At 36.2% G+C, this 14,712-nt stretch overlaps 1 protein-coding gene across 1 annotated transcript; it reads left to right on the forward strand.

The window, feature by feature from the left end:
- Positions 1-210: 210 nt before the first annotated feature.
- On the forward strand, positions 211-14,245 carry LOC118247493 (protein adenylyltransferase SelO-like). Its single transcript, XM_050709242.1, has 10 exons — positions 211-244; positions 995-1,078; positions 2,935-2,976; positions 3,984-4,028; positions 4,116-4,197; positions 4,290-4,382; positions 4,851-4,930; positions 6,123-6,166; positions 11,188-11,267; positions 11,614-14,245. Exons 3-10 carry the CDS (start codon positions 2,942-2,944, stop codon positions 11,734-11,736), a joined length of 582 nt encoding a protein of 193 aa, XP_050565199.1. The 5' UTR covers positions 211-244; positions 995-1,078; positions 2,935-2,941; the 3' UTR covers positions 11,737-14,245.
- Positions 14,246-14,712: the final 467 nt, after the last annotated feature.

Raw genomic sequence — 14,712 nt, forward strand, 5'->3', positions numbered from 1 at the left:
TGTTTTGCAGTCACATCATTTAGAATGTGAATTATCAGTCCTAACTGACAGAGATCAAAGATACATGTTTAAAACCAGAATGTATTAAGTACTTCTAAAATGAATCAAATGTTTACATTATTAATTGTATTCCATAGTTTTATTTGAAGTAAAATGTGTATTTCATTTTAGGAATTTTTCTCTACAGTCGTATCAGAGACTGCAAATTTGATTGCATTGTGGATGTCTGTGGGTTTTGCACATGGTAAGCTGCAGTAGATATTGTCACTGTATTGGCTTTACAGGAGTGACTCTTTATAGTTGTATACTTAAAGATGGCTTTCGTTTGTCACTTTGTTCTTCAGTCCTTCTGATGTCTGTGCCTACAGCAGTATCTGTTGTGCATTAATACTGAACAGTTCTTTTCATAACAGAGAGAACTTCCTGATTTTTCAAAGCATGACTGTATCTGACAGAAGCCAGGAACAGAACAAGCATATGGGCTTCTCAGAATTGTTGTGGATGTCTGATGTACAAAGACCATGTATTGATGTCATGTGTTGCTGGGAATTTGATTCACCTACATAAAAAGCTGTTCTTTTATAGTGTATAGAATAGAGTGCTGTCCACCTTTGTTTCAGATTTACATTATGAAAAATAAAAGAGCATTGTGTTGCTAATACAGCACATGGTCAACTTGGAAAGAAAAAACTAATTGACAAGTTGTGCAAGATGCTGTTTCAAAACAGTGTTGTGCTGAATGGAGAAGGAAACAGTGCCACCTAGGTATAAAAACCAGATGCAAGATATTGTAGCAAAAATTCCTAGTTTTTATACTTTAAATGCTTGCTAGGTCAAGAATAGACACAAGTTTATTTTCCTGAATCTGTTTTCTTAAGGGTAACTGCTCCAATGTTATGTAGATTTGGTGGATTGATTTCACAGGAAGTCTTCTAGAAACTACAGAGTTCAGGTAGAACTTTAACTTTTATTTCTCCTTGTTGTTTAATTGTAGGTGTATGCAATACAGATAACTTCAGTTTATTATCCATAACAATAGATTATGGTCCATTTGGATTTATGGACTCCTATGATCCAAGTGAGTGTAGCACCCATTTTTAAATATTATTTTTGACTTAAAATAAATGTCTTATATTAGTTTATGTAATTTTGGTGTGCATGAAAACATACATTGTTATTAGCAGAAAAATCCCAAGTATGTGTATTGTTTGAAGAATTTTAGGGGAAAATATATCAAAGACCAGTTTTATAATACACTATGCAGGTTGTGTTTCAAGTGCTAGAAGTCTAAAAATGAAGTGTCACTATTAAACCCGTTTTCATGAAGAATGTTTCCTAATGGATTTCTTCATTTGAATAGATGCCATAATAGAACCCCCTCACCCCCCAAAAAAAAATTAAAATTGCATATCTCTATAAGCAGCCTATGCCAAAAATTGTATACAACTTTGTATGCATTATGCTCTGGCTTTGTAGTCACAGCAGCTAATTATATATTGGAGGAAAAGAAACGAAATCTACCCTTTTCTCTGAAAGTATGAACTCAGTCAGTCTGAGATTAATAAATGTAGGTCTAGTACATACATAAATGTATTACATTTGATTATTGCTTCGAACTTCCATCTGAGTAAGCTTCAGAACCACTAGTGGTTATCGTATAATCTGTTTTCATGAGATTACAGCCTCAAATTAAGGAAGTCTCATGAGAGTAGATTTTATATGACTTCTACTGTATTGAGAAAACAGGTCTTTTCTGGCTTCAGATCTTGTCTTTTATGGTGAGTTGACCCCAGCCAGTAATTAAGCCCCCACCAGCCACTCATACATTTCCCACTGCTACAGGGCGAGAGAGAGAATTAGAAGAGAAAAAACTTGTGGTCAACTTAAAGACAGTTTAATAAATGAAGAGAAAAAAAAGGAGAGGAGAACACAACAAGTGATACAAGGCAGTCACTTGCACCAGCAGACTGATGCCCAACTGTCCCCACGCAGTACCTTGGAAAGAGCACTCCCCAGTTTTTTTTTGCTGAATATGACATTATAGAATGAATCATAGAATGGCTTGGGTTGGAAAGGACCTTAAAGATTATTTTAACTCCAACCCCCCTGCCATAGGCAGGGATGAATAATGTGGCATGGAATATTCTTTTGATCAGTTGGTGTCATCCAGCCTGACCGTGTCAGCTCCCATCCTCTTGCTTACCCCTAGCCTAACTTGCTGGGAGAGCAGAGTGAGAATGCAGAAGGCCTTGATGCTGTGCACTGCTTAGCTAAAGCCTTTGTGTGATATCAGTACGGTCTTAGTCACAAACCTAAAGCACAGCAACATACAGGCTGCCGTGAAGAAAATTAGCTCCATCCTAGCCAGACCCACTGCACCCTAGAATTGGATGAAATGCTTTAGAGCTAAAGATTCAGATCTGAACTGATCTCCAGACCTGACAGATGTGTCACAGGTCTCCTCCTTAATGCTGGTTGGTATTGATGTCCTCTGAGGTTTCAGGCAATGCAGTATGCATTGATCAGCTTATCTGCTTTTGATCTGGGCAGGCGGTTCATACTGCATCTGTTCTGAGACCAGTGCTGTAGATATGTGTACATTTAACTTCTTGATACCCTGTGGCTTACCTATCACACATTTATCTCCCAAATATGGATTTCTTTACTTGCACATGTAATTTTTCAGAAATGAATACATAAAACTTCCTTATTCAACTAAAGTCCTGTTCAGGTGGCCTATTTTTTTTTAAAATGCATGTTTGTATGTGTTACTTTTCCAAAACTATTAGTAAATCCAGAACTTAGTTGTACAATTATTTGCTTAGTCTTTGTACTTAATAGTAGCGCTATATGTAGTGAAAACATTGCATATGTTTTTACACATTTTTAGTGTTAAAAATGTTTAAACATCTGAATTTACTTTGTATCTTCAAGTTGGAAAATGCCGCCAATGACATACGGAAATGCGTCTGTTAAGTATGTACTTCCTAGATTTGCAAATATTAGATCTTGAGTTAATCCACTGTAAATAAGTAACCTTGTGATCTAAGTTTAAATATTTTAATATCTTCAGCACTTTTATTAGTTTACTGTGTAAGTATAAGATTGAATGTACTTCAATATTTTAACATTGATTGTTTTTGTAATTACTCAATTGGGGAAAAGTAATGTTTTGTTTGAAACAGATTTTGTTCCAAATACATCTGATGATGAAGGGAGGTATAAAATAGGAAACCAGGCAAATGTTGGGCTGTTTAATCTGAACAAGCTGTTACAAGCTCTAAAACCTTTATTGGATCCCAGGCAAAAGCAGCTGTAAGTAATCGTTAAAATATCTAAACGCTTAAAAGAACTAGTGAGATGGGAGACCCCTGATCACCATATGCATAGGAAAGAAAGGGATTAGCTTTTAAAATCATTTTTTTTTCTAAGTGAAAATTGATTCTGAATTAATTATCTGGCAGAATAAGGTAGAGGGAGGGGAGAAAGTTTTTCAGCAATCATAAATAATAGCAAAACATAGCTAGAATGCCATACTAGATATTGTGGGGGCTATTCTTCTTACCCTAAGGTAGGATCTTTGCCTGTAGTTTTCTATTATAGGTTCTTCTAACTTATTCTTTAAGGTGCTTACATATGAAGACCGTACAGCCTCCTGAAATTATGGAGTAGTATTTTGATATCCTTCTGTAAAGATTCCTGATATGAATCTTCTTTTGTGCAGTTTAAACTCATGATTTCTTACTCAGTATGAAAGGCAGATTGCATTTTTCTTCCTTGCAACAGCTGTTGATATATTCGATGTCTGTGAAATTGTTTCCCCTCAGTCTTTTTCCCCACTACAGATCCCAGTTGATTCAGATTCAGCATATTGATGTTTGTGAGATACCAGACAGAAGTTTTTATTGCTTAGTGTACAGTAGGGTTGCACCCACAGTAGTACTGTAGTTCCGTAGAATTTGACATTTCATTTGTTTTTGCAGAGCTTCCCAGATTCTGGAGGGATATGCTCAACGCTATTATACCCGGTACGCAGTTCTAGAACTCACCCCCTGTAGTCACAATACTATAAATCATCTTATGTGACAATTTCCTTACTATGTTGCTATTTTCAGTTTTACAGAATTGTTCAGAGCAAAATTGGGTCTTCTTGGGGACGATGAGGATGACAACTATTTGATTGCTTTCCTCCTAAAAGTGAGTTTGGTTTGCTAATCCTGTTGGCAAACATCTGAACTTATACCCCATACTTTAAAAAAACACTGATAGAAATATCTTTATTTCACTAGCTCATGGAAGATAGGAGGGCTGATTTTACAATGACGTTTCGAGAGCTGAGTGAAATTACTGAAGACCAGTTAAAGGAGCTCCACATCCCTGAGGTATTAATTAATACAGGCACCCCATTTTAGGAACACTCAATATCAAGTGAGTAAATCAGGTTGGACAGAGCCCTGATATAATGTGGGGAATGTTTACTTTTCCTGGGAAGCTCCACTGCCTTTCCCTAACTTCTAATGTACAAAGCACAGAAGAGAATGATACCTATAGTTAAATGGCAAGGAAAATAAAATAAGTCAGCATATAAACTAAAGAAAAATAGGGGTTAAGAGCTGGAGGTATTAAGGTAGAATTTGCTGTAGCAGAGGTGGAATAATAGATATATAATGCTGGCAAAACAAAGTAATCTAAATAGAAAATAAAGATGCTAGTAGAATTTTGGGCAAAGAAATCCTTGAGGATTCATTACATGTTTCTCCTTTATATCCTCTTAAAATTTGCTCACTTTGGTTTTTGCTTAACAGTAACAAAATTCTGTTATCTACCATTAACTCTTTCTTTCTCTTTAGGAGTTCTGGGCTCTCCAGGATCTGGGTAAACACAAGTTATTTTCGGAATGGGTTGCTATGTACCTCTTGCGATTAGAACAGTAAGTCTGATGGAGTTTCAAGTTTAAAAATATCACCAACTGTGTATTTGACCAGAATGCCAGAATCTACAGTGTTTTCTGTAATCTTTATTGGGACTGGTAAGCTAGACTAGACATGATTTGTAATGCCTTTTTTTTGTCTTTAAGGTTCTACATGGTGCTAACTTCTTTAATTACCATTATAGTTCTGATTTGACACACAGGTACATAAAAATGATATGGGAGGAGTGGTCTGGTTTTGGTGTCATTTGGTGAACATCCGAACAGATTTCTTCAAGTTAATAGTTGAACCTGAAACTCAGGCTGTGCAAATAAATAGGAATGGATAGTGTTTCATTACTGGCAATACGTATATTTTTTACTGTATACTAGTATTGCCTTGGGATGACTGGGGGTGGAAGTTGCACAGCTGTGAATATGCAGACTGTGTTTGGACACCACTGTAGTTGTGTGGATAGGGACATTCATGTTAGAACTTTCTACCAGTTCTTTTATCTTAAATCAATAAAGACTGCATGTATTTTTCTTAGTCATATATGCTATGCGTGGCTGACTAGTGGAAAGAAGTGCATATTGGGTACTTAGAAATTTTAGTCAGTAAATACAATTCTTAAGAAAAACATTAATACGAGATACAAAACCTACAAGAAAGTGCATTTTTTCCAAGTCTAATGTGTTAGTCATGTTCTGTGTTATCAAAGCTGTAGTTACTGATTTGGTACTTAAAAAATCCACTGGAAGCATGTGTGTCAGTTATGTTTAACAAATAACTCCATAATATTTGCCATTAGAACTTAAAGAGTATGAGGTAAATATATATATATATCTACAGTAGGATACAAAAGCTATTTGGAATATATTCATTATGGGAATTGCAATCAGCTATTGCACAGTGGATGCAGAACTTCCGTGAGGAAACACAGAGGAGGTATGTGTACCCAAGTTCTGAAAAGGAAATTGAATACTTCATGGCTGATACCTTGAAAAAGGGTAAGGAGAAACACAAGAGAAAAATAAATATACCAGTTAGTGTTTGTTCAGTTCTTGTGGTTGAAATAGTGGAATTATTGGCTTACTGTCTGTGAATAGTAGATGGGTATTGTAGTAAAAAGGTGAGAAGAGACGTGAATGAGAAAAATGTAAATGAGCAACATTCACAATTACCTTTTTGTTTGTTTGTTTTTATATTTAGTAACAAGGGTGATACAGACATCAAGAGAAGAAAAAGAATGACAGGTAAGTAAAACAAAGGAAGTCATATGCTTGGAGGTGGCAACTAAATTCTTAATTACGTTGCTTTACTGTTAATAATTTTTCCTCTTGAGGAGAACTAAAATGTAACCTGATTGTCAGTGTTTTGTGATGTCTCAAGTTTGGCTTCACCTTAGTGTCCTGAAACGGTGGATGTATTCTGGCTTCTATCCAAATTTAACGTTTCATTACAAAGTAGGGTGCTCTGTTAAAAGGCCCCTAGGATTTGATTTCCTTGTGAGAGATGCCCTTCCACTTCAGCTAAATCTCCTTTCTTGAGTCCATTCTCTTTTCCTTGAATCTTTACTTCCTTCCTTTAGCAGTCTGTGATCGTAACAGTTTGCATTGCTGAGAAGAACATTGTTCTTCTCCAGTAATGAAACTTTGATAACATCAAGAAATAGTTAATAGCCATCCTGTATTGGCTCAATGGGCTAGGATTTATCCGAGCGTTCAAATATGTCCAAATCCTCTCTACGTATTATAAAGAATTCATGTTTCTGATAGGCAACCACTTTTTTTTTGTGCACCTGGAGGAAAAAGCTTCATACTTGTGAAAGTACAATCAAGAAAAGAAGGTGTGGTTTTGAGTGATTAGATATCCCATTTACTTTAATTCACCAAGTTACTCTAAATGCAAAATGGTAAAGATATATAGCTATTACAGCAGAAACAGTGGATATGAAATTCTAGAAGTTATCCAGAGAAAGTTTTTTTTTTCTTCTTTTTTTTTCTTCCTTTTTTATGGATTTGGAATAAGCAGTGGGAAACTTGTGAAATGTGCCTACAAAAGGCAATGACAACTGAAAATTTCTGGACAAAGGGGAGTGAAGTGAATGCAGGATCTGTCAAATTCTGCACAAGAGGTAGTATAAGCTTCATTGTTATTCTGCTTTGCAGGTGCTTTATTCACATCTCTAATGGAAATGGCTGCACTCTTTCATTAGATATTGATTGGCTGCTTTGTTCAAAAGCTTTAATTGATTTTGTAGGAAATGGCAGGAGATAGCACTGAGTTTCAGTAATAAGATAGTAACAAGCTGTTTTCATCCACATTTTCTAACTAATGCTCCATACATTTTTAAGAATGCTTCTTACAATTTCACATGCATTTTTACAAAGTTAATATGAGAACAGTTACCAAGAATAAAGACTTGTTTTATTATTTGTATTTTTGTATGGTTGGGAAGTTTTAGCTGTGGTACTCAAGGCTTTTAGCTCTACTACTCTTTTGAAGTTCCCAGCTTCCCTGCTTTCCTTAGCTCAAATTTAATGCTGAAAGCCATCTAATAACACTTCTCATTTTTGTTATTTTTCTTTTTCTATGTTTTTGTGAATCTGCTTTTAGAGAAGTTAGGATATTCTGAGTTTTCATTCCAAATCAGAAAGGCTCCCAGTTTGGGAAGATTTTCTGTAAACCGGCATCACGTTTATCCACACACATCTGAGAGGATTTTATGGTATAGGAGACAGACAAAACAAGGAGAAGGCTTTCCCCCAGGATCATACTTCTGCTACTGTTCTCAGCTTTGGTAGCAGACTGAAGCTTGATATGCAAACATCCATGGTTAAATTAGATAAGTTCCATATAATCTGTCATCACTCCATGTTTCTGCAACAGAGCAAGCAGAAATTCCTGACAGGCTACTGAGGTCAATTTATTTTTGTTTTCTTTAAAATTGTGTTTTTTGTTTTCAAAGATCAACAGACTTTGTTACATTTTTTGCCAGCTTCTCCATTTTACAGCGTGACTGAAGTTTCTTAAAAAGTTATTTTCTGTGGCATCCATACATTTATGTTGATCTCTTAGATACCTGTTGTGGTCTCTTGAAAATATAATTTTTAAAACTATTTCCTTTACCAGCTGCCCCTTGTCAATACAACATGCATCGCAAATCTGGCTCCAGGCCACATCCACCTGCGTTTAATAGCAGAGGGGCTGCAGGGGTGGCCTCTGTGAGCAGAGCCCAGTCTGAAAAAAATATATTTTTTTCTCTCTTCACTGAGTTTTTAGTTCTTAGTAGCACTTTATCATGTACTACATACACCTAGTTCCTTAGGAGTTAATCAAAAAGTTTTGACAATCCAAGTCCCAATACAAGTCTATCATTGTATTTAATGGAATACAAAAGAAATATGTTAAAAAGAGAAAAATAAAAAAATTGTAGGCCAGATCATAAAAAACTTGTAAGGGCACCAAATTTCTTATGCTTTGTCCTTTTCTTATCTGACTTACCTTATTCTTTCATAATTATCTTGTCAGTTGTGTCAATTACAGGTATTTTTAACTCCACTGTGAAACTTGTCAATTTACAATTTTTAAGAATGTATTTCTGGGACAAATATTCTCTTACTAATATAAGTTATGGTTTTAATGTGAGTTACCATTTTTGTATGAGTCATATGTTCACTTCTCCACCTTTTAGTATTCTTTTTACATTGTTATCCCACTTAACTATTGAAAATCCATTTACAGGATTGAATCAAATGCTCAGCCAGAGCAAATTATTTTGCCAAGGTTTTTTTTAGTGCCAGGGCAGGGTGTTGTTATGGCTATGTGAGGGGTGATCAGGGTTCCCAATGGCCAATCTATTTGTCAGCTTTTGTTTAATTTATGTAAGTACATACAGTGCAATATGTAAAACAATAATTCCTATATCTGGATGCACTGCATTTCAGTCTTAACTCTCAAGAAAGTTAAGACCTGGACACAGTGCCTGAGTGTCATTATAAAAGCCTGGACAGCTTTTATAATGGAGGAACATTATAAAGAAGCATTTGGACAATGCTCTCAGAAATATGGTCTGATTTTTTGGGTGGTCCTTTGGGGACCCAGGAGTTGGACTCAATGATGCTTGTGGGTCCCTTCTAACTCAGGATACTCTATGGTTCTGTGAACGTTCCCTTTGTCTTGCTTTGTGCTTGTTTAGTAAGTGACAGTGTCATCTGAGATGAAGTGCTTCTGGTTTCAACCCACATTCTCATCTTGTCAAAGAGCTTCACATTCCCTCTTCTGGCAGGAATGTGAGTGGTTAGGGTACAGGACTTACAGCAGAGGGTGATTTCTGCCCTTTACTTTTCTAATTAACATGAAGACCCATTGTGAAATGCTGCTTTACGTCAAATCCTGTGGCTTAAAATGGCTATCATTCAGTTCCAAACATAAAGAATTTAGTTGTATTGTGAGACATAAAATAATCATGCAAGTGTTGTTTCGCTGATTACGTAGCTTTAGTAAATTCTAGTTTGTCAGCTGGTAAAATGGTCCTTTTTAAGGAGCAATGCATATTACAGAGAAGTCTGTTCACTGAGCTAGGCACCAATTCTCTGCAGGGAGCTCTCAATCATGAATTGTCCTGTGATTGTCTGACCACAAAACCGTAGGAGGAGGTTTGTCATAGCTTTCCTCAAAGCTGTCAATTGCCTCGGTAGCCAACTAGGATAAACAAGTTACGTCTGCAAGCTGAAGAAGCAGTATAAGGAGATGCAAGAATAGAGTGAATTGAGAAACAGAAATAAATTAAGTTCAATCTTGTTATCTAAAATATTGTTTCTGATCCTCCCCCTCATAATATGCTATTATTTGTAAATAAAATAAGATGATAACAAATTGACTACAGGAATGAATAGAGGGAAATATGGGGTGGAGATTTTCATGAATGCTTTGCTTTCTCTAATTTCTCTTTCAAATAAGCTGTAAGGGAATTTGTAAGGGTTGAGGTTTAACCCCAGTAAGCAGCTGAGCCCCACACAGCCACTTGCCCATTCCCAGCCAAAACCAGGACAAGAGGAATATAAAGCTGCATTGATTTTTTGAAAGAAATATTTCATATTATATAAAATATGAGGCTTGAGCTAATATCTATTTATACAAAACCTTACTGGGACGTCAGTGAAAAGGGAAGGAACAGATGAGGTTTTTTTTTTATGTCCATAAATCACAGGTCATAGGTGCTAATGTCTCTAACATTACTAATTAATCTCTTTGTGGGATAAATCAGCTACTGAATTTGGGAAAATATGCAGACCAGTGTCAAAATCAGATGTATGATGCAAGCTGGAAATACTTGTTACAATTAATCTGTAACATTGTTTTGATCATTAATTAAAGGGAAAACTGTTTCTGAAGCAGAATCCGTTGCTTTAATTGCAGAGGAAAAATAAAAGTTTTGTTGACGTTCTATCTGCTAACAAATTGATAATAAAAACCATGTAGGCTTATGAGCATTTTCCTTGGCATACAGTTTGGTAGAGCTCCTTTTTATAAGCTGTTATTTACCATCCACGAAGATGTAGCCTGGGTTATTAATTCAGCAGTCTCATTTTCAGGGTCCTTATGATCTCCCTACCATTAATTAGACACAATCAGCCTGGAACATGTCAGAGAAGCAAGGCAGTAGTCACGGGTGTTTCGAAAAAGATACAGCAGGCAGTTGTGGAAAAAAGTGTGGATTAAAAATAAAAAGGAACAACGAAGTTGAAAAAATGGTTCCTTCAAAAAAACACAGCTGAAATGCAACATTAAAGGCTTTTATGGCTAACCTTTTGATACATTCTATAGAAGAAGAAAAATCTAAGTATGGTTTTATGAATATCTTACTAGTTCCTTTTTACCTTAAATAATATTATTCGTTATTTTGGTCTCAGGAATATATTGACATTGAAATATACTTTCCAACAGTGTACCAGGAACCTAGACTGTAGTCAGCTAAACTAAAAGTCTGCTGGAAACAGGAAGTTCTTTTTCTATCAACCTGATGCTCTACACTGTTCTAATTTTTATTTTAAATGTAGGTGATGGGACTTTGGTGTTACACATTGCAGATTAAAGAATTATTTTAGCAGCTCATAAATAAAGGCATTCATTCTATTTTCTTCTTGTATGTGTTTTTTTGATCTGCAAATTAAAGATTCCTGAAGACTTCCGTGAATTTTCTTCTATGACTGTGTTCTGTTTTTGTTGAACACGTCTACCTGAATTGATCATGATTTACTTTTGGTTTCAGCTGTTAATCCCAGATACGTGCTTAGAAATTGGATGGCAGAATCAGCAGTGCAAAAAGCCAATTTGAATGATTTTTCAGAGGTAAAGTTAGTTAATCCTTTCCTGATATATTTGTTAGTAATTGTTCTGAATGTTAATGAAACAATTGTTGCATTTGCACTTTGAACCCATATTACACTTTGACCAACATTGTTCCGTCATACCAATCACTACTAATAACAGCAATAATGCTATCAATAATATTAGCAATGTTAACAGTATTAATTATAAAAAGTGTTCATTATTATAATAGTAATTCTAATAATAGTAAGTAACTCATGGAACAATTTCTGGAGCCAGGACGGTGCACAATATAAAGTGGCAGAGACTTTTCTTAATTTCAGGAAAACATATTGTATAAAAACTTACTCATTTTAATTGCTTCTAGGTTCACCTCCTACAACAGGTTTTACAACATCCCTTTCGGAGACAGAAGGCTGCAGAGAAAGCAAGCTATTCCCTACGCCCACCAGCTTGGGCCAAGGATCTTAAAGTAAGCTGTTCATCCTGAGAGGAAGTTAAACAAGCAAGAAAAATGGTAAAGGTCTTGGCCATTGGAAAAATGGCTCAGGCCTTCAAACAGGAATCAAGCCAGAGGAAGTTGTCCCTCTTATTCTGTGTGGACTGGAATCTGCTATGCTGCTAGACAAGATCTTGACCAACTTTATAAAGATGAAAGAAATGGACCACTATGTATGGTTGCATCAACAAATCATATTGGCATTTAATAACTCTGCCCTGTGTATTCAGCTGTGCATTAATTTGAGTCCCAATATTTAAGTTTTGCCAAACTGTCATATTTAACATCGCAGAATTCACATCTGATCAGGTGTTAATGTCTAAAGGTCTGGTCAATTTAAAATACATCTTTTTTTAATCATAGAATGTTCTGATTAATGTTCTCATTGTTGTTGCACACTTACCAAACGTAGTTTTATCTGAAGATATAAAGGTGAAGTCTTGCAGAGCACCACCTTACACCTAGACCTTATTACCTTTTCTCTCCTTGACCTTGTTTTGTCCCATTAAGCTGCCAATGAAGATTTAGAGGAAATTGAATTAAATTGTAAGCAAATACACCTGTCTTGGGAGTGACTTGCCCCAGAATAGGTTTTGGTATCTTTGCCGGAGTCAGGTGCCTGTTAAGCCTGGCTTACTGTTCTTTGAGTTTATCTTCTGATAGTAGTAGAGAGATTGTTGGTGTGCGGATATAATGACTCAGGAAACATTCACTGGTTGGACATGGAAAAGGACTTTCTTGCATCCCATTAGGTACATTGTCAGGTCAACGTACCTTTTGCAGTCGGCTTCCTGATGCTGTTGGTCTGACAAAAATATTGCAGGGAAAATATTTAAAATTCAACTGAAGCTGTTACATAGCAGTGCCTTGGATTGTAACAGTGTGGGACTGGTCTTTGTTTTGTGTCCAGGGTCCTGGTATTTATCTTTGTTTAACGCTCCAATTCCACATCACAAAACTTTGTGTATAATTAAGCTAAAACTAATACGCAAGCTCTCAAGTGCAGCGTTCTGCTAGCAAAATTCACTTATCTGGGGTTTTGTTATTTCTTGATGTTACCTCCGCCCTTCCCAAATCCAAAACGGATTGGTTTAGAATATCCAAATCTCTTCTGAAGAGATTTGGATCTCTTCACTTGCTTCTGAAATGGAATGCTTCTGAAGTGGTATTAAGTGCTATGATTACCATTTCACAAATCTATTTCTAGAAATATAATTAGTGGGGGAAAAGAAATCTACGTTATTAGAAATCTTTCACTGACTACAAAAAATACACAAATGCCTTTGCTTCTTAAATACAATCAGTGCACTTATTCAGGATGGTTTCCCCTCAGATATACAGTTGCTCAGCCTGAGTTAACATTCCTTGTGCAAGCAGTAAGTGCTCTTCTGCAGCCACTGGGTTACTGTTTGTGCTGGCAACAGCTCCGGGTAAAAGGAGTGGGGTGGTGAGGGAGTTCTGTAAAAGCCCTGTAGCCGTGGGCTGTGTTTACAACCTGTGGGAACATTGCCAATGATACCTGTTCTCGGGTAATTGCAAAATAAGGTGTTGTGATGAAATGTCATCCTGACTACTCCGATTTCATAATAGTGCTGCTGACCGTTACAGGTAATCATGCTGCCTTCAGGTGTTCTGCAAGGCCAAGACGATTTGTAAGTCTTAGTTCTACTGAATCTCTTCTGTTCTGTTTGTTTCCCTCAAAGAGAATATGCACATATCCCAGTTTGTAGGAGACTGTCAATAATCCCTATGTAATAGTTGTCCTGTACTTTTGCCACAAGGTCCATTTAAATTTCTACTTTTTCTTGAAGTGCCTGAAATAGAGTACTTGAAAAATACATGGTTATCTTAACACTACCTTATGTTTTGTCAAAGTAGAGAAGTGAGACCACATGATGCTCAGAATTTTGTACCACCTCACTTCCTACTTCTAGATTTTAATTATGATGGTTTATGATTACACTGTAAACATTAGTACTGTGTTTCATGATGTAATCCCTAAAATTCTTACATGGGCTTTTGCTTCCTGCTCTGGAGCTGCCTCTTCCTTCATGTTACATAAACACAGCAGTGATGCAAAAGCAGATGGGAAATAGAAATACTGATTAAACAGTTACTTGTTTGTACCATCTTCTCTCTGTATTGGAGAACTGTTACGAGGGTCAGCAGTGGTGATCCCCCATGTGTGGACTTTTCCATGTGAAAAAAATGGTCTCTTGGAGTGGGTCCTTCTGTACCAGTGATGTAAAAGCCCAAAGAAAAAGACAGCTGCTGAGACTGCTTCCACTTGAGATATGAAGAAAGGTTAAGAATAACATGCTGCAACTTCAGTCTCCGCTAATGTACATAACTACAGGAGTAAGACAATTTCATATGGCAAAAGGTTAGATAGGGGAAGAAGGATTGATTTCTCTTTTCTTTTACAAATGCTTTGAAGATCTGTTTCTATTTTGTAGCATCTTTTTTTTGGTGCCAAATAAAGCCAGATAATTGTGTATCATTGAGCTAGTAGCTCTGTTATTTGAATGGAAAGTTTGAGTACTTACATTTCAGAAATTCAGTGCCACCATTACATACACAAAATAGGTGATAGAGGTCTAATCATCGCAGTATTTTAATCAATCTCTGGAGTTTTCTGTCAGGTTTGATTCTTATTGAAGAAAGCTCTTTTTTGTGTGTAAAATTAAGTACATGAGTTATGATTGACTGAGGCTGTAAAATGTATAAAATTGGGTTTATTGTGCTGTAACAAAGAGAAGGGAGGAAACAGGGCAGGAGGCTGGGCATTCATGTGAGAAGAGTGAACGCTAGGAAGGCTGTGTAAAAATCGTAGTGCTTTGTGAACTCAGAGAAAATAACTCATTGTGCTGCAGTTGTCTAAGAACATATGCCACTTATTTTGATGCTGAGTACATAAATCAAACCGATTTTCTTTTATGAAATATAAGTAGTTGGGTAGCAGACAGC

The sequence above is a fragment of the Cygnus atratus genome, chromosome 2, assembly GCF_013377495.2.
Source record: "Cygnus atratus isolate AKBS03 ecotype Queensland, Australia chromosome 2, CAtr_DNAZoo_HiC_assembly, whole genome shotgun sequence".
NCBI classification, from domain to species: domain Eukaryota; kingdom Metazoa; phylum Chordata; class Aves; order Anseriformes; family Anatidae; genus Cygnus; species Cygnus atratus.